Source organism: Ruditapes philippinarum, unplaced genomic scaffold (assembly GCF_026571515.1).
Source record: "Ruditapes philippinarum isolate M1 unplaced genomic scaffold, ASM2657151v2 ctg47_1_1_1_1, whole genome shotgun sequence".
NCBI lineage: Eukaryota > Metazoa > Mollusca > Bivalvia > Venerida > Veneridae > Ruditapes > Ruditapes philippinarum.
This window is the reverse complement of record NW_026863890.1, coordinates 382,158-401,645: the sequence shown is the minus strand read 5'-3', so window position 1 is coordinate 401,645 and position 19,488 is coordinate 382,158. Positions and strand designations below refer to the sequence as shown.

At 31.5% G+C, this 19,488-nt stretch overlaps 1 protein-coding gene across 3 annotated transcripts in view; it reads left to right on the top strand.

Annotated features, from left to right (window-relative positions):
- The window catches only part of LOC132723666 (regulator of G-protein signaling 9-binding protein B-like), a 30,423-nt gene extending 14,005 nt beyond the window's left edge, over nucleotides 1–16,418 (top strand). For 2 of the 3 annotated variants that reach the window (XM_060708425.1, XM_060708424.1), the window contains exons 2-9: nucleotides 443–824; nucleotides 3,706–3,872; nucleotides 8,201–8,331; nucleotides 9,673–9,838; nucleotides 10,473–10,582; nucleotides 11,007–11,059; nucleotides 12,840–12,869; nucleotides 14,123–16,418. In XM_060708425.1, the coding sequence (XP_060564408.1) occupies nucleotides 693–824; nucleotides 3,706–3,872; nucleotides 8,201–8,331; nucleotides 9,673–9,838; nucleotides 10,473–10,582; nucleotides 11,007–11,059; nucleotides 12,840–12,869; nucleotides 14,123–14,227 (894 nt within the window). In that variant the 5' untranslated portion in view covers nucleotides 443–692 and the 3' untranslated portion in view covers nucleotides 14,228–16,418. The remainder of the gene's footprint in view (nucleotides 1–442; nucleotides 825–3,705; nucleotides 3,873–8,200; nucleotides 8,332–9,672; nucleotides 9,839–10,472; nucleotides 10,583–11,006; nucleotides 11,060–12,839; nucleotides 12,870–14,122) is intronic. The other variant, XM_060708426.1, reaches the window with a different exon arrangement.
- Nucleotides 16,419–19,488: the final 3,070 nt, after the last annotated feature.

Here is a 19,488-nt window from a genome sequence, read left to right as displayed (position 1 = left end):
AGGAAGGTGTTTCAGTGTAAGACACGTGCCAGAATCATGTTTTAATTAATTTAAACTCGATTATAAAGAGTAACGCCAGTATAAGCGGTTCTGCTGTACTTGAAACCTGAAATAAAAACGTAGAGCGACTAATTAAAAGTTTGTTATAGATATCTTTACAGTAATTTAGACGGTTTCTTAGCAACGTGATCAATACTTGAATGATGAGAAATAACGAAAATACTTCTTAGAAAAATGAAGATAACGTATAAAAGCCACGGTATAGACTATTCTTCCGCCAAACAAATGAACACATTACTTTTATAGTTAACATAATTGTATATACAATGTAGAAAGAAAGTCCGTTCATTCCATTGTATTTTTATGTCATATTTTCTATTCTTTTATTTTCTATTCGTGACAATGGACTTATTCAAACTAATTTTTATCATTATCACTTCAGATGGCATGAACCCAAATACGTATGGATTCAATACTTGAAGGCGGCACTGAAAACAAAATATACATTGATATAATAAACTCGTGAGGATATTGCGGGAGACACATGTTGTTTCCTGCCTCGTGCATCATGCCAACAAAACAGACCACTTCACGACAATGAAGAAGAAACGTTTCATTGTGACTATTCATTTATTAAGTACTTCGAAATATGCGAGTAACAAAGGATCTAAATATAAAATAAGTTTTGTGAAATGTCGACAAAGTTTGAAACCGGACAAAGAGCACCGGCGTCCAGCAACGAGCCTCAGCTGACGGCATTTACCGGGGTTGGGGATGTTGATAGGGTGGAAATAACCGGTGCGGGCCGGGATGAATGTGCAAAGGTATGACGTCAATGTTTAGCATCCTGCTATATTGGCACGTGTTTGATCTAAATTTTTCTAAAACAAACATGAAAGATATTTATATATAATTTGTAAATTTGTACTAGCGCGATGTTATATAAACGGAAATTGCTGCACGTAAATCAAATTAACTCGTTTAAATATAAAGTTTCATGGAATTTAGAATTGCAGCTGTCGATTTTTAATGATATGAAATTCCAGATCAAATGATTGTACCATATATCCACAGTTCTTTAAAAATGTAAACAAAGTTATCGAGTTTGTAGGACTTAAACAGAACAGAACAGAATAGAACAGTAGAGAGCACTTAAAGCGTTCATAGTACGCTATCATATACAGATATAAGAAACACTACAACAAATGGTTTCAATAAAGATTCTCTCTGGGTTTTTTTTACTTACATGAATTATATATGAAAAAACAACGTATTAACAAAATATTCATCTATAATTTTAGAAGGTAATCGATGGTTTTTAGCGAACGCCACGCAGCTTTACCAGAAACCTGATCCTTTTAAATAGAACAGAATATGAATTTCATTGTTTAGACTTGAGAATTTTACTCCTTATTAATCACTTTTGTGTCAAAGTCAAACAATAAAATGATATATACAATATTGAAAATAACAGTTGTGCATATGACAAAAGGGGGTTAAAGTAAAAATTAGTATCATTTTAAAATGAATATTAGTTCTTGACAATATGATAATAAATAAAACACATTTAATCGGACGTTTATTGCAATAGATTATGGCTAATCTTTAAAGCACACTTTAGGGGAACAAGCCAAGTCAGTCAATTTTTTCATAAGTGGCTGAAAGCTGCTGAGTAAGTTTTAATTATATTGAGAACTTTTTTTTAAAAAGATACAAATCGTTATTCTACCGTTTAATTACTTATACTAAAGCTTCTAGAACATAACTATAATCAGAACCATTTCACTGATCAAAGGCTGTGTTATTTTGTACCTTTCTGTTAAATTTCCCGCATCTTTTTTTAAAAAGAATCTACGAATAAGAATAAAAATGCTACAAATATACTTCTTCAACCTTTATTCACCATTTTCAATTTCCCTGACAAATTTGACATAAGGCAAGAAATTTCATGACTTTACGTTTGATGTTTGTCTTAAAACCACTGAAAATTTAGATACATGACATTAAGACATATCATTGCACATCTTTAAGATTTTTAATCGATATATACTAGCCTGTTCAAAGCATTCAATTAGATCTTTAACATTGCATTATACATTGATTAATTTTCTGCGCACGCTCTTCTTATCGGTTCTATTTTTCCAATTATAAGCTGCGTTTACATAGCCATTAAGCAATATTAGGAAGCTTTGTTTATCTAAATTGATATGTTTGTTATTTGTTAAGAGAAAAGATCTAACCAAACAATTAATTAGAAAATAAAATGACTTATGTGCACTAGCGCTCCAAAATTTGAGAAAAAATCATTGTAAAAGTAACAATAATGTACGTTTGTTAGGACCCTATTCTGGCAAAGATATGGCAAATTCATGGCAGTCTCGTGGTATTTTATATTTTCTCAATATGAGTACGTTTGTTCCACTTTTAAACGAACCTTTAATACTTTTTGTATTTTATTGTCATTCAGTAAATCATCGTTTGCTTGTGGAAGATACATGCGCTCATAGTATAAAAAAGGAAAATGTGAGACCACATTTTTCAAAATATATTTGACAAATATCAAAGGAGGCCTACCGTCTTCAAAATCATCATTATCATCTTTTCTGATAACGAATTACACATAAACAATCGAAGTGTCAAAGAAAACTTGTAAATAATTTATTACAAACTATTTGTGAAACAATGACATCATGAAATACCATATTCGCTTTTTTGACATTATGGAACGAAATATAGTGTGTACGAAACGCGTCGCTATTCGACATATACACCGAAATAAACCGCAACTCCCGTTAAGATAAAAAATAATGTTGCATGATCATACTTTATAAAATTTATTGATTTGTGATTATCTATTGTTTTAAATACAGATGTAACATTATTCAGTTAAAAATATTAACTGCCATGTATACATAGTCTTTGTCATCTACACAACAAAATGAAATGAAATGCCATCAACGATGCTGAATTTTGGCCCAAGTTAAGATGATAATATCATTTATTTAAATGAAATGGCACTATAACTTGTTTAATGTTGTTTAAATCTATGGAAATGTAATAAAAACCTATCGACTGCTTTAATTTTTTTATTTTATTTTATTTTGTTGTGTGTGTGTGTGTGTGGGGGGGGGGGGGGTTAGTGAGACACAAAAACTGTGTTATGTTCGTTTAAAGATAGATTTTTTATATTTTTTTTGTCTTACTGTCTAACTGTCGTACTTTCTATTTTCTTGAAAATTTATGGTCGTTTCCTTGTTTTCGATAATTATAAACCGGATAACGTATGCAAAACATGAAAATGAAGAAAATATTATTTCAATAATGCGACGTAATTATATATTGTTATAGTTTTCCTGACATTTTTTCTCGTAAATGCTGTTTCAGCTAAATTTGATATTATGACTTTAATTTTGTTTCCTGAAATCATTTAAAGACAAAGAAACAACATATGAAATAAATTTCTCGTAAATGCTGTTTCAGCTTAATTTGATACCATTGCATAAAATTACAAATGTTTCTGTTCAATTCCTTTACGATAAGGAAAATAAACATGTTCACTTCATGAGAAAGGTTTGATTAAGCAAGTAAGAGTAAATGTTAATTTAAAAGAGCTATAAATATATCATTTGTTGTTTAACATCTTAAGCGAGCATTCTTCAAATCATTTAATTGTAATTATTTATTTTGTGTTAATACTATTTACAGATTTTGTCTGAATTGAACCATGAAGCGGCTACTTATTGTCTTTTATCATCATCCCTGGGAACTAAAACAGATGGCGATTTGCTTCGGAGGAAATTAAGACTGTCCAGGATTCGAGCTTGGGACCATGCTAAACGTGCTCAAAACAAACTAATCCCGGTGCTTAGGAGGTAAATTTTAAATGAAACCAGTATTATTCAGAATATCAGTAAAAAAAGTCAAAAATCTCAGTTCTGTTCTGAACCCCTAATTAATGCTACGGTTATTCAATTGACTTGTCTGCACTGTTAAAGGCCAAAGTCTCGAAAGACAGATTTCCATATTTGTTTGTTTTATATTTATCTGAGAGATACATATCTTAAACGGTCTTGCCTAACAAAACTATTCATTATTTAAGGGAACAATTTCAAACTACATAAACTGATTGAGTAGCGAACACTGCAAAGCATGATCGGGCAGTACGGATGCGTCGACTGACCTTTGTCTGCAGTGGTTAAAGGCCAATTGTGCCTCCGAAATGCTTTCAGTTTTTATTTCCCAAAACTTGTTTGTTTTCGTTTTTTCTATCTTGTTACAGTTTCCAAAAGTATACTCATTTGCTCTATGCATGAACTATCTTTTGAATTTTTTGTTCTGTTGGCAGTTGGTGTACATATTATAGTGAATAAGTATTTAGTATGGAAGTCAAAATACTACATCGTTACATTTTGCTACCTTTACGACTACTTTTTTAACATGTAAAACATCTATCATGCACTTAATACATTATTTAAACATTATTGAACACATGTTTGACATTTCTAAAGAAATTTAAAAATATTGATTTCTGAGGCATAATGTGCCTTTAATAGAAATAAATTTTGTTTTAAATGAGAACTTTAAATTCTCATTCCCCTACAACACAATTTTTCTTGATAAGCAAAGGTTTTACTAATAAGACTTGAAATATATTGTATAAATGAGTTTGATTGATCGATTAAGTTTATGATGAAATGATCAGTATACATGTATTATGATTAATCCATCAGTAAAAGATCGATTGATTATTTGTAGGTTTATTTGTTAGTTAATTTGTGACCGGTTTTTTAATTATATCATCATGTGTATTCTTAAAAAAAGGTGACTTTATGAAATATGTAAAATGTTTGTTAACCCTTCAATGAAAAAAAAACATGCATTATCATCATTCTCACTTAACTGATTTTTGTTGATGCCTACTATATCAGTTTTCTATAGCCATTATATTCCTGGTTCACACAAAGTTGATTTATAACAATATTGCAAGTCAAGTTATCGCTTCGGTCTTTAACAAATCAATACATGCATGCGGTTAGACACTCACTGGTACTGTAGTAACTGAGTGTTTTAAATAATTTATATTGATGAATGCGGTATAGATAAAGGTGACGAACTTTGTAATGTTGCAATATAAAGCGATAATATTCATAGCAAAAATAGGTATATAATTCACACTACAGCACAATGAAGCGTTTAGTGCTATAATGGACGTTGGCTTTGTGCAATGATTGTCCGTTAAAAAAAGCTCCAAAATGGAAAAAGCAGCAAACTTGATATTTCAGATGTAAGACATAGCTATTTTACGTCATTAGATTGGCTCGAAGTTCTTGAAATGATCTATATTCAATATTTCAGAAGAGGTTTTCTGGTCCTTAGGGATCATTGAATCCAGCATTTTTAAGTGTTGAGAATTGAGTACCGTTCAAGTCGGTGCTATGGGGTTGAGAAATGTTGCACTTTTTCATGTAAAGACTCAATCAAAACGAGTCTGCAATTTTCATGTAATTTTGCTGTTTTTAATGCTGTCGAGGGATCACTTTCTTACCAGATGTTTGCACTCCACACCTGCTTATACACAAAAGTCAATTACGTTATTTCAACAATGAAAAGATACCCTCAACTCATCTCAACTCAAATATTTTATTTAAGTCTCATCTATGTGCATCTTTACATATACTCGTATTTAAGAAATAAAACACAACATTTTTACACAACACAAAGCCACTCCTACATAAGGAGTTATAAGAGACTGTAAAATTATTAAAATAATCTCTAAAATAATCTCTAAAATATCTACTTTTTAAGAATAAAAAGTCAATATTAAGACACAATCTAACATGAATTATATGATCAAAGAGGTCAAGTTTGTGCCTGTCTGTCTATTAATTATATTACTATGACAATAATTGTTGTTTGAGCTAACCCTGTGTATTAATACTTTTTAATTCATAAAATCGTTTAGCTAATACCCTTAAAAGTTAAATATAAAATTCATGATAATAAATTTCCTTTATTACAATACTTTGAAGGAGTCTGTACACCTGGAAATTCCAAGCTGCTTTTTAAATTGGCAAGATCAATATTATACCACATAGGCATTAAAACCATACAATTTCATTCCTGTTTTCTATATCAATAGCAATATTCCTATTTTAACATATTAATAAAAAATATCTTGATAAAAGAACTTTAAAAGCACCATACTTATACTTGTTGTACTTATATACATGTATTTACAACAATTTGTATTGTTATAAACATGTAAAAACCATATAAAATTCAGTAAAAATACAACTAATGACTAGATTAGTTAAAGTAAAAAATTTATCTCCTATACAGCCTTAAACGTCTAAGTTGCAGTATTTGGTAGCAGGCTTTGGCAGAATATTTAACAATTTCAAAGTTGTTTAGTACATAACATAACTTTTCCATGTCAGACAGAGTATCAAATACAGTACTAATTTGACGTATTTTTACCAACAAATCTTCTCTGATATCATTATATACTGGGCAGTGTAAAATTACATGAATCTGATCCTCAACATTTGTGGTACAATTGCAACATGTTCTATCATTTACATGTAAATTCTCATTACGGCCTGTCTCTAACCGGATAGGCGCAACACCACAACGAAATTTTGTCAAAGAACTTCTATGATGGAAGGGTAAATTGTACTTGAGGTATTTTTCAACAACCGGTGTATCTTTAAACAAACTATATGTTCTAAGTTTATTACCACCAGTATTTCTATTGGTATCATTCCTATTTAGTGACTGTTTCCACTTATCTAATTCAACTGACCGTAACTTGTTCTCGACCATTTCAACTATTCTCTTAGCACTAAAACATGTACATCATTAATATTTATCTCAATACTTCTAAACATCTTACATATTCTAAAATACTGGTTCTTACATCTGGAAGAAGCACTCCGTCTTGCCCAATCAAAGAGTTTTTGGTTAATTCTACCACTATCCATTTTGACATTCTGCAGAAGTGCCTGACTACAGAACCCCACTGTTTAACTGATGATGGTTTCCAGCCCATTTCCCCAATAACCGCTGCATTAGGTGTATATTTCCCAACTCCTAAAAAATATCTCATTGCTCGATTTTGGATAGCATTTATGCATGAAAATGAGCGGTCACCCCAGATTGCAGCACCGTAGTTAAGAACAGACCAAACAGAAATATCATATAACCTCGTGAATGTTGTATACTGAACCCCCCCCCCCCCCACCAATTTACTCTTTGCTATGAGAAGACCCAGTGCTCTTCCAGCTGACGATGCAATAGACTTAGCCATTTCAGCATAATCTAAAAATTCATTGAGAACAACACCCAAATATCTGTAACTATGAACAACATCAATATGACTGTCCCCAATTTTGAAATTAAAAGATGTTAAATCTGTGCTTCCCGTTCTAAAATGTATGACATTAGATTTTTCACAATTTACAGTCATATTGTTTGTGTCGCACCACATATTAAGATTATCTAATAGAATCTGTAAATCATTGGCCGATTCCGCTAAGAGAACAACATCGTCAGCGTATAATAATATACATAAAACATCATCATTAATCTTTATACCAATATTCAACTCTTTTAAATATGTTACCAGGTCATTGATATACATATTAAATAGAATAGGTGACAATGGACAACCTTGTTTCAAGCCACATTTCACATCGAACCATGATGTATCAAAACCATTTATTCGAACACAACATTTTACATCTTTATAAAGTGATTGTACTGCTAGCAGAAGTTTGCCATTAAGACCTGATCTATGAATTTTTTCCCATAGTTTGCCTCGATTAATAAAATCATAGGCCTTTTTGAAGTCTATGAATGCCAGAAAAGTTGATTGTTTTTTAAGTTTCCTAGTCTCTATGATGTTATTAATTGAGGAAACATGATCTATTGTACTTTTACCCTTAACAAAACCATTTTGTTCATCATTTATAATATCATTTTCTTCACACCATGCATATATTCTTTCATTTAAAACACTTGCATACCCAGACTTGGTTAATTCTAATACGAGCCAAACTTTTAAAAAGGTTTAGAGTAACCCTTTTGTACCGATCAAATCTTTAACATCTCTATAAATTAATTAGTATTACATTATCGTTATCTGTGCTTGTCGATGACTCGTAAAACCTTAGTAATACGATTTTATCATTATTAATTTCAGGAATCTTATTCGCAGTGAGTGTACAGAAGAACTGGAACGGATGTATCGTGCTTTCTCTGCGTGTTTAGAGTTTCTGGAACAACAATACCTTATAACATTATTACTTCAATTGAATTTTGATTCGATGAAAGGTTCAGTTTTTTGGTCGTGCACTTTTTGCGTTCTCTTTTCTTTGTAGTTTCTGACAAATATACTCTGGTGGTTATAACAACAAACCGACTGCACTCTATGTGTTGCTGCAAGCATATACAAATCAATGTGTAATATGTCATACGATTACCAGCATTTGTTACTTCCTATCACTGTGGCTTTCTAAGGAGTCTGTATATAACAAATGGAATCTTTCTTGCGATACTAGGAACTAGACTTGGTAATACACCGAACATTGAACATGATAGTAAAACTTGTTCTTCCACAGACCTAATAAAAAGTACATAAAACTTTGAATCATAGACAGGGTTAAAGGTAACATTCATTGATTATGATTAAGATGTCATTGGTCTACTGATTAAGATGTCATTGGTCTACTGATTAAGGTGCCATTGGTCTACTGATTAAGGTGTCACTAGTCTACTGATTAAGATGTCATTGGTCTACAGATTAAGATGAAATTGGTCTACTGATAAAGATGACAATTGGTCTACTGATTAAGATGTCATTGGTCTACTAATTAAGATGACATTGGTGTACTGATTAAGATGAAATTGGTCTACTGATAAAGATGACAATTGGTCTACTGATTAAGATGTCATTGGTCTACTGATTAAGGTGTCATTGGTCTACTGATTAAGGGGCCATTGGTCTACTGATTAAGATGGCATTGGTCTACTGATTAAGTTGTCATTGGTCTACTGATTAAGGTGTCATTGGTCTACTGATTAAGGTGTCATTGGTCTACTGATTAGGTGTCATTGGTCTTCTGATTAAGATGTCATTGGTCTGCTGATTAAGGTGTCATTGGTCTACTAATTAGGTGTCATTGGTCTACTGATTAAGATGTCATTGGTCTGCTGATTAAGGTGTCATTGGTCTACTAATTAGGTGGCATTGGTCTACTGATTAAGGTGTCATTGGTCTACTGATTAAAGATGGCCTTGGTCTACTGATTAGGTGTCATTGGTCTTCTGATTAAACCTTTCTGCACAGAGATCACGATGAGAGCCTAACAAGAGTCATATCACGTTTCCTCATTATGGTATTTATGACAATACCAGAGATTGAACCGAATCAAACGTTTTCACAACCGAGCTTAATTCCTGCTTAAATTAATCAGATACGACGTAGTTTCTTATTATAACGAAACATTAACATTTTGACTAAGATATAAAAGTTTAACAACACTGCGGATAATGACACAGGACTATTGTCATATATGTATCATAATAAATTCATTGATGCATTTTTAGTGAATAACAATATTCGTGAATGAATTATAAGTTTAAACGAGCTTTCATTTTACAAATTTATTTCAGATGACCAGATTTTTATAAATTCTGGCCTTTCTGAGACCCCGTGCGGCAAGAAGTTTACAGATAAACTTGCAGTTGATTTGACTAATTCTGATGTTCTGTCCATTAAAAGCATGGATTGTAATGACGTACGTGCATCGGAAACAGATGACGTTCTTATTATACAAAAGTAAAATTTTATCTACCGTGTTTGCATTAAAAGTGTTACAGTGTTAAAAAGCAACCCCTTAAAATCTGCTGATCAAGTGAAAAGGTGGTTTTAGTCTATTTGAATATATATGCGCATCAAGATTCAATGTGTGCATATATCTTAGACACTAACTATAGTCCCCGATATTTAGAATGAAAAAGTCTCGTCTAAACTATATATAATAATATTTATAGCTTCGTTTTCTTGTGTAGAAGAAAGATAAACAATTAGTTAAGCAATGGCGTATTGATTATTTATAGTTTGTGCCAGATATGATATTTATTATGTTACATTGTTTTTGAAATTTCTCTTTGTCAGTTATACTAATGGTTGAACACAATCTTTAGTTTTGCTAATCGAGTGGTAAATTCTTTATTTTATTTGTGCCACAAGCGTAGTAATTCATCATTAAAATCTCAAACAATGGTAAATGACAGAATATGTAGTTTATCTAGAAATACTTATTTGTGATACAACTATACATGATCTTTATTTTAAAATTCCATGGTAATGACAGATAAAAAAAATTGATTCAATATAAAACATCTGAGCACTGAACGAATAAAATTAACAATGCATTAATGTATTGAATTAAATTAATTGTATCATACAGGGAGATGGAAGATTTACATGAATTGATTTATTCCATGAATCAAAGCATTGCCATACAAGCCTGGGAGATCGATCCAGACATGGAAACAGAAAAGTTCACAATTGCAATAGGTATGATTTTTGCAATGAGTTAATTTTTAACAGGCCTTTGGTAATTTCAATATATCTTCTGTGTTTTGAAGATAGTATATGCTAACAAAAACGTAAAGTAAAATATAGCGTTTAAGATTAAAATTCTTTCAACAATTACATATCTGAAGCAATGGGTATTTTAATTTATAGCAGTAATGAACATTCATACTTGAATTGTTCGATATGGTTCAATATTTACACAAAAATTGATATGTTAACCTAAGTTAAGAACTGACGTTTACAATAGAAGAAATCTAAAATCTGAAAGATGTCAGAACAGATACATAATTGTAGTTGTATCAGGTATATATCTGAACGATGAGTATTGTTTTAAAGTAATTTCAAAATAAATTTCAAAGCCACCTCAAAATAGAATTAAGCGCTTTTTTCTTTTATTATATAGAAAACGAAGCATCTGTTGCCGATTCGTTAGCAAATACAGAAAATTACACAGAGGTAAGTATTGTTAGTACAGAAATATTAAAGTCGCAGGACACGGCAAGTATTAGGCTCTGACAGTTTAAATTCTATTTCTATTCAATCCACTCATGTGACTAGTGTTTTAAAACATTTTTATACTTAAGACTTTAAAGTCAAGACAATGATATGTTTTTTTACAATTATTCAATACTGTGATAGAAATAGGGAAAGATTCACCAACAACAATGCTCGACAAAGTTTATTATTACTTTAAACAGTTGAACCATTCATACATGAGCAACGGTTGCTTGAATAACAAAGGCATTCGTTACAATATTTTAAGTAAAAGGGAGCAGAGGTCATTATCACACTGATAGCGTGTCTGTCATAAGTAATACATGAATAATATAAGTTCACTTAAACATATACAATACACATATGACAAGCAGAGGAAACAAATATGGCTTGCCCAGTACACACATTTTTCTCTTTGATGTTTAATGGACTTGTGTTTGTTTTACTTGAAATTGTCAGTTACTTATTCAGATACCTTCCGAAATAATTAAGAAGTAAGGACGTTGTAAAGGTTATAGTCATGTCTTCATCATCTAGTCTTCTTCTACCATCTTGTCGTAGACTGATCCTTAATATCACAAGTGTCAAAAAAATTATCAATGCGTTCATTTGTGTATGTGTGCTGATTTCTATGGATTACGGTTAGGGCCATCGTGGTTATACTTTATTATCCAGAGGGCGATAATATGGCAGTGCGAAAGTGCGATAACGACAATACGACAGTGCAATAACGATAATGCGATTAGTGCGATGTCGACATTGCGATAATGCGATGGCGACAATACAATAGTGCGATAGTACTATCGTGTCGTCGCCGTCGCGGTATCGTACTTTCGCCATCGTACTATCGCGTTGTCGTCATTGCACTGTCGTCATCACATTGTCGTATTGTCGCCCTCTGAATTATAAAGTATTACCACGATGGCCATAACGGTATTCGGTAGATTTCTTTCACGATCAAAATAAATATTTAATTAAGTTTTTTATAACTTCATGGTGTTCATTCACATACATTTGTATAGTGTTTAACGTGTGTTTTAATGGGCAGAGGTACTTACCAATCATTGTAAATTTGTTCAGTAAGAAGTAGTTACTCCCCTTGTTTGTTCTGTCCGAAAAAGTGACTTTTGCCTTAAAGGGATACTCATGCAAATTAATGAAAAACTTTTTTAAATGATTTTATGTACTCAAATCACGGTAAAATGACATGTTTTAAAGTACAAGCATGAACTTCTGTATAAATTCTATATATTTTGGGTTTAAAGCGTAAATATGTGTATATATTTTGAACGAAGTTTAGACACCAACAGAATCACCAAGTAGTTTTAAAACATGTCATGTGACTTGAACAAACCCTTGAAGTTACAATAACATATATTGTGGATATTGTATGATTGAAATAGTCTAAGTCATTCATTTGACATGTTCTTGAACGTTTCCAGAGTTCACTGTGACAACTATTGTGAAATCTAAACGCTTTAACCTGACCCACGTGGGTCAAGTTAGGAAACCACCATTTTATTCTTAAGTTTAGTTCCTGTGACTGCCTAGTGTATTGATTTTGAGATCATTTACAGAATAATGAATGACAAATTCAAAACGAAGAAATGAAAAGTTTGCCTGTGTCTCCCTTTAAGACTTGAAAGTGAGATTTTCGCCCATAACCCTAAGGAAGAACAAAATAACATCATTTAGTTACAAAGAATGTCTAAATTATCCATCTTTGTTCTTATTTCAACAGAACAATGTGTTTAGCATTCGTTACTGGCTCGTGAGTATCGATTGGTTTTATGGAAGGTTATGATTTCATATAATATTGCAGATAACATTTTGTATTATCATAACGTTATAAAGTATTAGCTTGACATTTTAACCTTTGCAGTTACAGAGTATATCGGACTACTAAATGCATGATGCATGTTCAGTTAAAAACTAACACGTTTTTTTTCAATTGTCACAAATATCAGATATAGTATTTTGATATAATATATTTCACATAATGTTTATTTATGTCATTGACATGTTCACTATGTTCATTAGAAAGTCACATTCCGTGCCTCTTTTTGATAAACAAAAAATTGAAGCTTGATATTTATAGTGCATTATAAACCATACCAAAGAAAAACGGTCAACAATTATTGATGACTAGTTAACGCATGGTAAATCTGGTTCTCTGATTTGCATACTTATAGGTCTAAGTTAAATGTGATATTTAAAGAGGAAACTATATATAAGCCGCACCCTGACAAAACCAACATAGTGCGTTTGCGACCGGCATAGACCCAGACCAGCCTGCGCGTCCGCGCAGTCTGATCAGGATCCATGCTGTTCGCTTACAACATCTATTACAAGTAGAGAAACTGATAGCGAACAGCATGGATCCTGATCAGACTGCGCAAATGCTTAGGCTGGTCTGGATCCATGCTGGTCGCAAACGCACTATGTTTGTTTTGTCATGGCGCGGCTATTATGGTGTAAACATTCTTCTTTTTTTTTAATTCGAAACTCCTACTCCTAAAACAGTTTTAGTCACCATCCTGTTTGCACTTCATATCTAGACTGTGTTTTATCTTCAGACAAGCATAATTGAAAGACAATAGCATAAATATTGCTGTTCTATGTTGTTATGATCTTATGATGCTGCTTAACATGTAAATTAGCACCAATAAAGCAATTATACCTTCACAAATCTGTTTGAATATTTTATGAATAAGATAAGATGAGGTAAGAATACTTTATTTTAGTCTCATTCACATTTTATGTACACATACATTTTACATTTACACATCATGCAGTGACCAGTCAATTAATGATTTGTTAGATAATTTGTAAATAAGGTTTACTATAAGGAAATAAAGATAATCAACATAAATCATTATTTGAATATACAAGTAAATGTATTATAACATATACAAGTATATTTTTAGAATGGCACAATGAATCTGTTTTACTCTATAGAATCAATATCAAAGAGTGTTTATTGTATTGACATTTATTATAAAGGAATTGTGAACTTTTTTACAGGATCCGGACAACCGTAAAATACGATGCGTTTCCATAGTGATAGTCACCATCATGCTAATTATAGTCGGCGGCATTGTTGGAATTCTCATGGGATTACTCGATTAACATTTTACACTCAGGACATACATATATACATGTAATAGTGGTTTCCATCTACGTGCATATTTTGTTGTATATCTTGGTGTTTTGAAAGCAATTAATATTTATGTGCGTGCTCATTTTCATGAAAGGAATATAAATACTGCAACAAATCTGGACGTCAGCAAATATGCGCACGCATCAGATCCAATTGGACATTTTCAATTTTGCGATACTGTAAGCATAATATGTGACCGCTTCGGCAGGGAGGTATGCAATGGTGTACCTGTTCGGCAAATATACATATGCATCTGTAGTGAAGTATTCACAAGAGCGTACTTTCGTGGAGAAACATTAAGATGATGTTACTTTAAAATGTTTAGCCATTCTGTTTGGAGATATGAGTGGGATTCAGGTAGTTATGCGCGCGCATCTGTGAGGATGTGAGCAAAACTGCAAACTGTGCGTAGCGTGGTAGGATTTTTGTCCAAAACATGAATATCATTAAAATATATGCAATTAATATATAGCAAGTGAAAAGGTTAATTGATTTTTTTTAAACTTCAATATGGTAGAATCGGGTATTGATACACAATTGAAACTATATAGAAATACATGAATATGATAAATACGTCAATTTATAGTTGGCATAAGCAAACCGACTTAAGTGTTTATGACCTTGACATTTAAGGAATGATTGGTATAAACCGTGTTAATTAAAATTGACTATTCTTTATAATAAATGTATGTATATATTACATATATGCATATACGAAAGTGTATTTCGAAATGCATCAATTGCAAGAATGATTACACAAATTGAGTTAAGAAACATATTATCTGACATTTGCGTGTGATATTATAAACATTATGTTTTAATTGGTATATTAATATGATTTTTATCAACTGAATGTGTTGGTACATTTCAGGGTTAACATGATAAGTGTGATTAATATATTAACATATCACCTTTATTTTCATGTAAATATGCATATCCGAAAAATTGCCTTTAGCCTTACGAAATGCATGGCTATTAAAAAATACATGTACATATCGAATTGATAAAAATGTATTTTATGTATTAAATGTATTAACCATATTCCCCACTATTCCGCCCCTACCCCAATTTATCTAATCGCTTCTTATGTATCTAATTCATTTATAAAAAAAGCTCGCATTGCTATTGAGATAATATAAAGAAAATGGCAATGCTTAGAAATGCATCCTAAATTTATGCTTGAACCTCACATATATTTACATTCTGATCAAAAGCAACTTTAAATAAAGCACCGCTTTTAGATCTGACCGTGACCAAATATATCAAGTCATTTTGGTGACCTTTTACACAGCCACTCATCGGCGAACTTTCATAATTTTGAAAGCGGTGTGGTTTCTAATTTTAACCCTGGAAAAACCTATACTGAGTAGGTTACAACATGGCGTTGTCCATACAGCCGATTGGAAAACTGACAAAACAGTCTTGTCCCTTAAAATTCAAGTAAATCTGTTAAAAATTACCTCAACCTTTTTTTTCTAACAAAAATCAACAATTTGTTTAATTTCCACTGATAACGGTATTTTGATACTTCTTCTATTGCCTTTCCAAAAACTAGTTTGACTGCATGGCTAAACATAGCTTTCTCGGGAAATCCGAATGATAAAAAAGGCGAAACATATACGGTCGTCATCAGATCTACATAAAAGAAATAAGTAGATCTGAATCCTAGGCAGATTGCATATATTTATAGTGTGACATTTACATGTTTATGTCTTCAAAAATGTCATGATTTTAAGATATAATACAAATAATTTTGAATTATGGTGTAACGAAAATGCAACATTTCGATTTCGATTTTTATACGCACGAAAGCCTTTGGGACGAAGTATGTAGTGTGGCATTTTCCGTCCGTCCGTCCGTCCGTCTGCCCGTAGATAATTAGTTTTCTGCAGCATAACTTTTGAAGGATGCTGATGTTGTATCAAAACTCAGGTCAAGTTCGATTTTGGTTTCAATCAAATCGATATTAAAAAAAGTATGCCCCATTTTTGAGCAATTTTAAGTGAAGTTATTGATTCCGCAGCATAATATTTGAAGGATTTCAGTGATTGTGTTTATATTTGAAATTATGGCAAACGTCAAGTCGATTTTTGTTTCAATCAACTCACTATGGGGATATGCCCATTTTAAGCATTTTTTATGTGAATTATTTGTTTCCGTGACATAGCAATCAACTAATTGTTATGTTCGATTTTCACTGCAATCAATTCATTATTAGAGTTATGCCCCTCCCCCTCAATCCTTCTCGTCACAATTTCTGTAAAATTTTTGCTTTCTACAGAGCTTTAAAAGGATTCTATTGAAATCAAATTTGTAAAATTAAATCACGTGTGCAATTATCTCTGCAATCAGCTAATTGCAACCTTGATTTAATAGTTTTTTGTTTTTATCAAGTCAAAATGTTCATAAATTAATATTCTCTTATTAAAACGTGTTACCTAGGAAAAAGATTAAGTATTTTTCTTTAACATTTAAGGAAAATTCATACTTTGAGTTATTTACAAGAATTTGCAGTCTTTCTTTATGGCACTTTTTCCATGACGCCTTCTTGTAAATTTGCCATCGGGCTTATATTGTCCGACCTCAGTGGTGCTCATGTAAAACATGTTCAAAGTGAAGAAAAAATTGTCTTAAATCATGTTTTTGTACTATTTTGTAGTATTGTAGCCAAATAGTAATTGTGTCTGGTTCTCAAAAAATGACTTGTGTTGGTTAAAGCCTTAATTTACCAAGGTTTAAATCCCGTGCCTGCACTCAACAGTGAAACTTGTTTCTCTCTCCATTCATAAGTTAAATGTAAAATGTTTGCTCTAAATGAATGATGTGGTTAACATGTTCTTTTGTTCCTTGGAAACAAGTTTTAAATAGCACTGATCTAGTACATTGGTAACAAACATATCTTTTTTCATATTTTTATATGCTTCACTTATCAGATTTCTATGAGGTTGTTGAGAAATAAAAGTAAAATCTATTTATCTTTGTTCTAATATAACCTTTGATTAATAACGTTTTACATTAAATCCTTACGCAAAGGTGAATGACAATGGGAGATAACTATTCCGCCGATTTGAGATATTAGAAATAGAATAATAGATATTGTCTGTAGGATATCATCAAATGCTGTGACGGCTTGGTGCAAAACGGCCGCTAGGAAGAAAATGAACAAGATGACCACGCTTGTATAAATCAATCGTCCAGAAAGAAAAACAAACCTGTCACGGAAAATATGTGAGGAATAAGATAGGTAGTGTTATCAAGCAGACGACAGTACATTGAATTTCAACGGTTGTTTTCCTTAATCATATAAAGCATTATATTTATTTAATTTCTCTTAGATAACATATTTTTTAATAATACCAAAATATCGGATACCGTATTTGTCTTATGATAAGAAAAGCAATCTGATTGAAAATAAAAATAATCAAATAAAAATAAATAACATCAACACACAATTATTAAAGAGACCAGTATGGGAAGCGGCACGCAGAATGCCTCCTTTTTATAGTCAAATCTAATTTCTTCCCAAACAGTTTATACTCAATTTCATTAAAATCATGTGATTATCACTTCGTGTATAAACTACTTAAAATTTAATGATCTGAGTGTTTTATAACGTTTCTTGTTCTGTCATATGATATTGCAATATTGCGTTTTCTTTGTGTTAATGATTATTATTATGCCTTAGATATCCATATTTTTTAATTTTTAAAAAAAATTCAAACACGTGTTTAATAATGTTTTAATAATGGACTAAGGGCATGCTAGATGAAGTATCGCTGAACTTGTAGTAATGAGTCGTAAAGATAGCAAAATGAAATAAGTTAGTGTTTGACTTCCATACAAAATACTACTTCACTTAACTATACTGATTGCCAAATGAAGCAAAAGCAGCCACAGACAGTTTGTGTGTATTCTATGAAAACTGTAACAAGATGCAAAAACAAAAAGCAAACAGTTTTTGAGAATTAAAAATAATAGCATTTCTGAGACATAATGGGCCTTTAATGCTTATATATGAATAGTGTAAGCCAGTAGACACCTGATTGAAAATGAATAGAGGAATTCAATCATGATTTCAACGAGAATTACGTTATTCGTGATTATTTCGTTTCATTCTGTTTATGATCTCAGAAACGAAAGACTTTGTTTACTTAGTCATTAGTTGAAATTAAAGAACGCTGATTTATCTGTACAGATTTAAATGTTATAATTTTTATGCTAGGAGGAAATATCTAAACAAACACTGAATACAATCTTTAATTGTATTTGAAAAGGAAACGTATAATTTGGAGAATTCGAGTAAGATATCAAGATCCATAATGCCATGTTACATCACATAAAAAAATTGTCGCAGGCAAAAAAGACATTGAATGACAAACCAAATGTCAGTTACATTATAAGACTTTTTGCCATTTGATTATAAAGCAATCTAATCTTATCAACTATTACTCTATGTATATGTTACGTGTAAATTTGGTTTTGGGCATCAAATCCATTTTACGTTGCCGAGAGAAGATACATTATCAAAAGTGAAGATACATTATTAAATTGGATGACTGTATAAAAGTAACTTTAACATTAATTGATGTGGCCTTCATCACAGTGTAAGTCTGTAAAACACTAGGTAGGCAAAACTTCTTTGACTGAGTCTTAATTTGCTTCAGAAATTTAGTTAACCAAAGAAGGATGGACAGGATAGGCAAAAGCAAAAATTGTGCACCAAGAAGACTTACAGTCGTAAAACTTGCATACCCAAAAGTACAAATTCAACGCGGCCTAGTTTATAAGTTTAACACAAAGTTAATAAGACAATAAGACGGTCACGCTTCTAAAGCACAATAGAACTTGGTTAAGGCCATATTAAAATATAAAAAAAACACGAGAATAAATTCGTTTATAATTTAAGTTTTCTCATAAAATTTAACAGCATTGTATTGCATGACTGTACAATAACTGATAATCATGCTAAAAGATTTTATGTGCACGGAATCAAATTAGTTTCAGTACTCCAGATATATTGACACTGTAGAATGTTGTAGAACGTCATTTGATCATTTCAATTATACAAATTCTTTTGGGACTAGTCAATTTTTAAATCAAAGCGCTGAAAGTACTGGGAACAAACCATATAAATAAATAAACAAATAAATAAATAAACAAATAAATAAATAATAAAATAGATAAATAAATAATAAAATATATACGTGTAATAAATAAATAAATAACATAA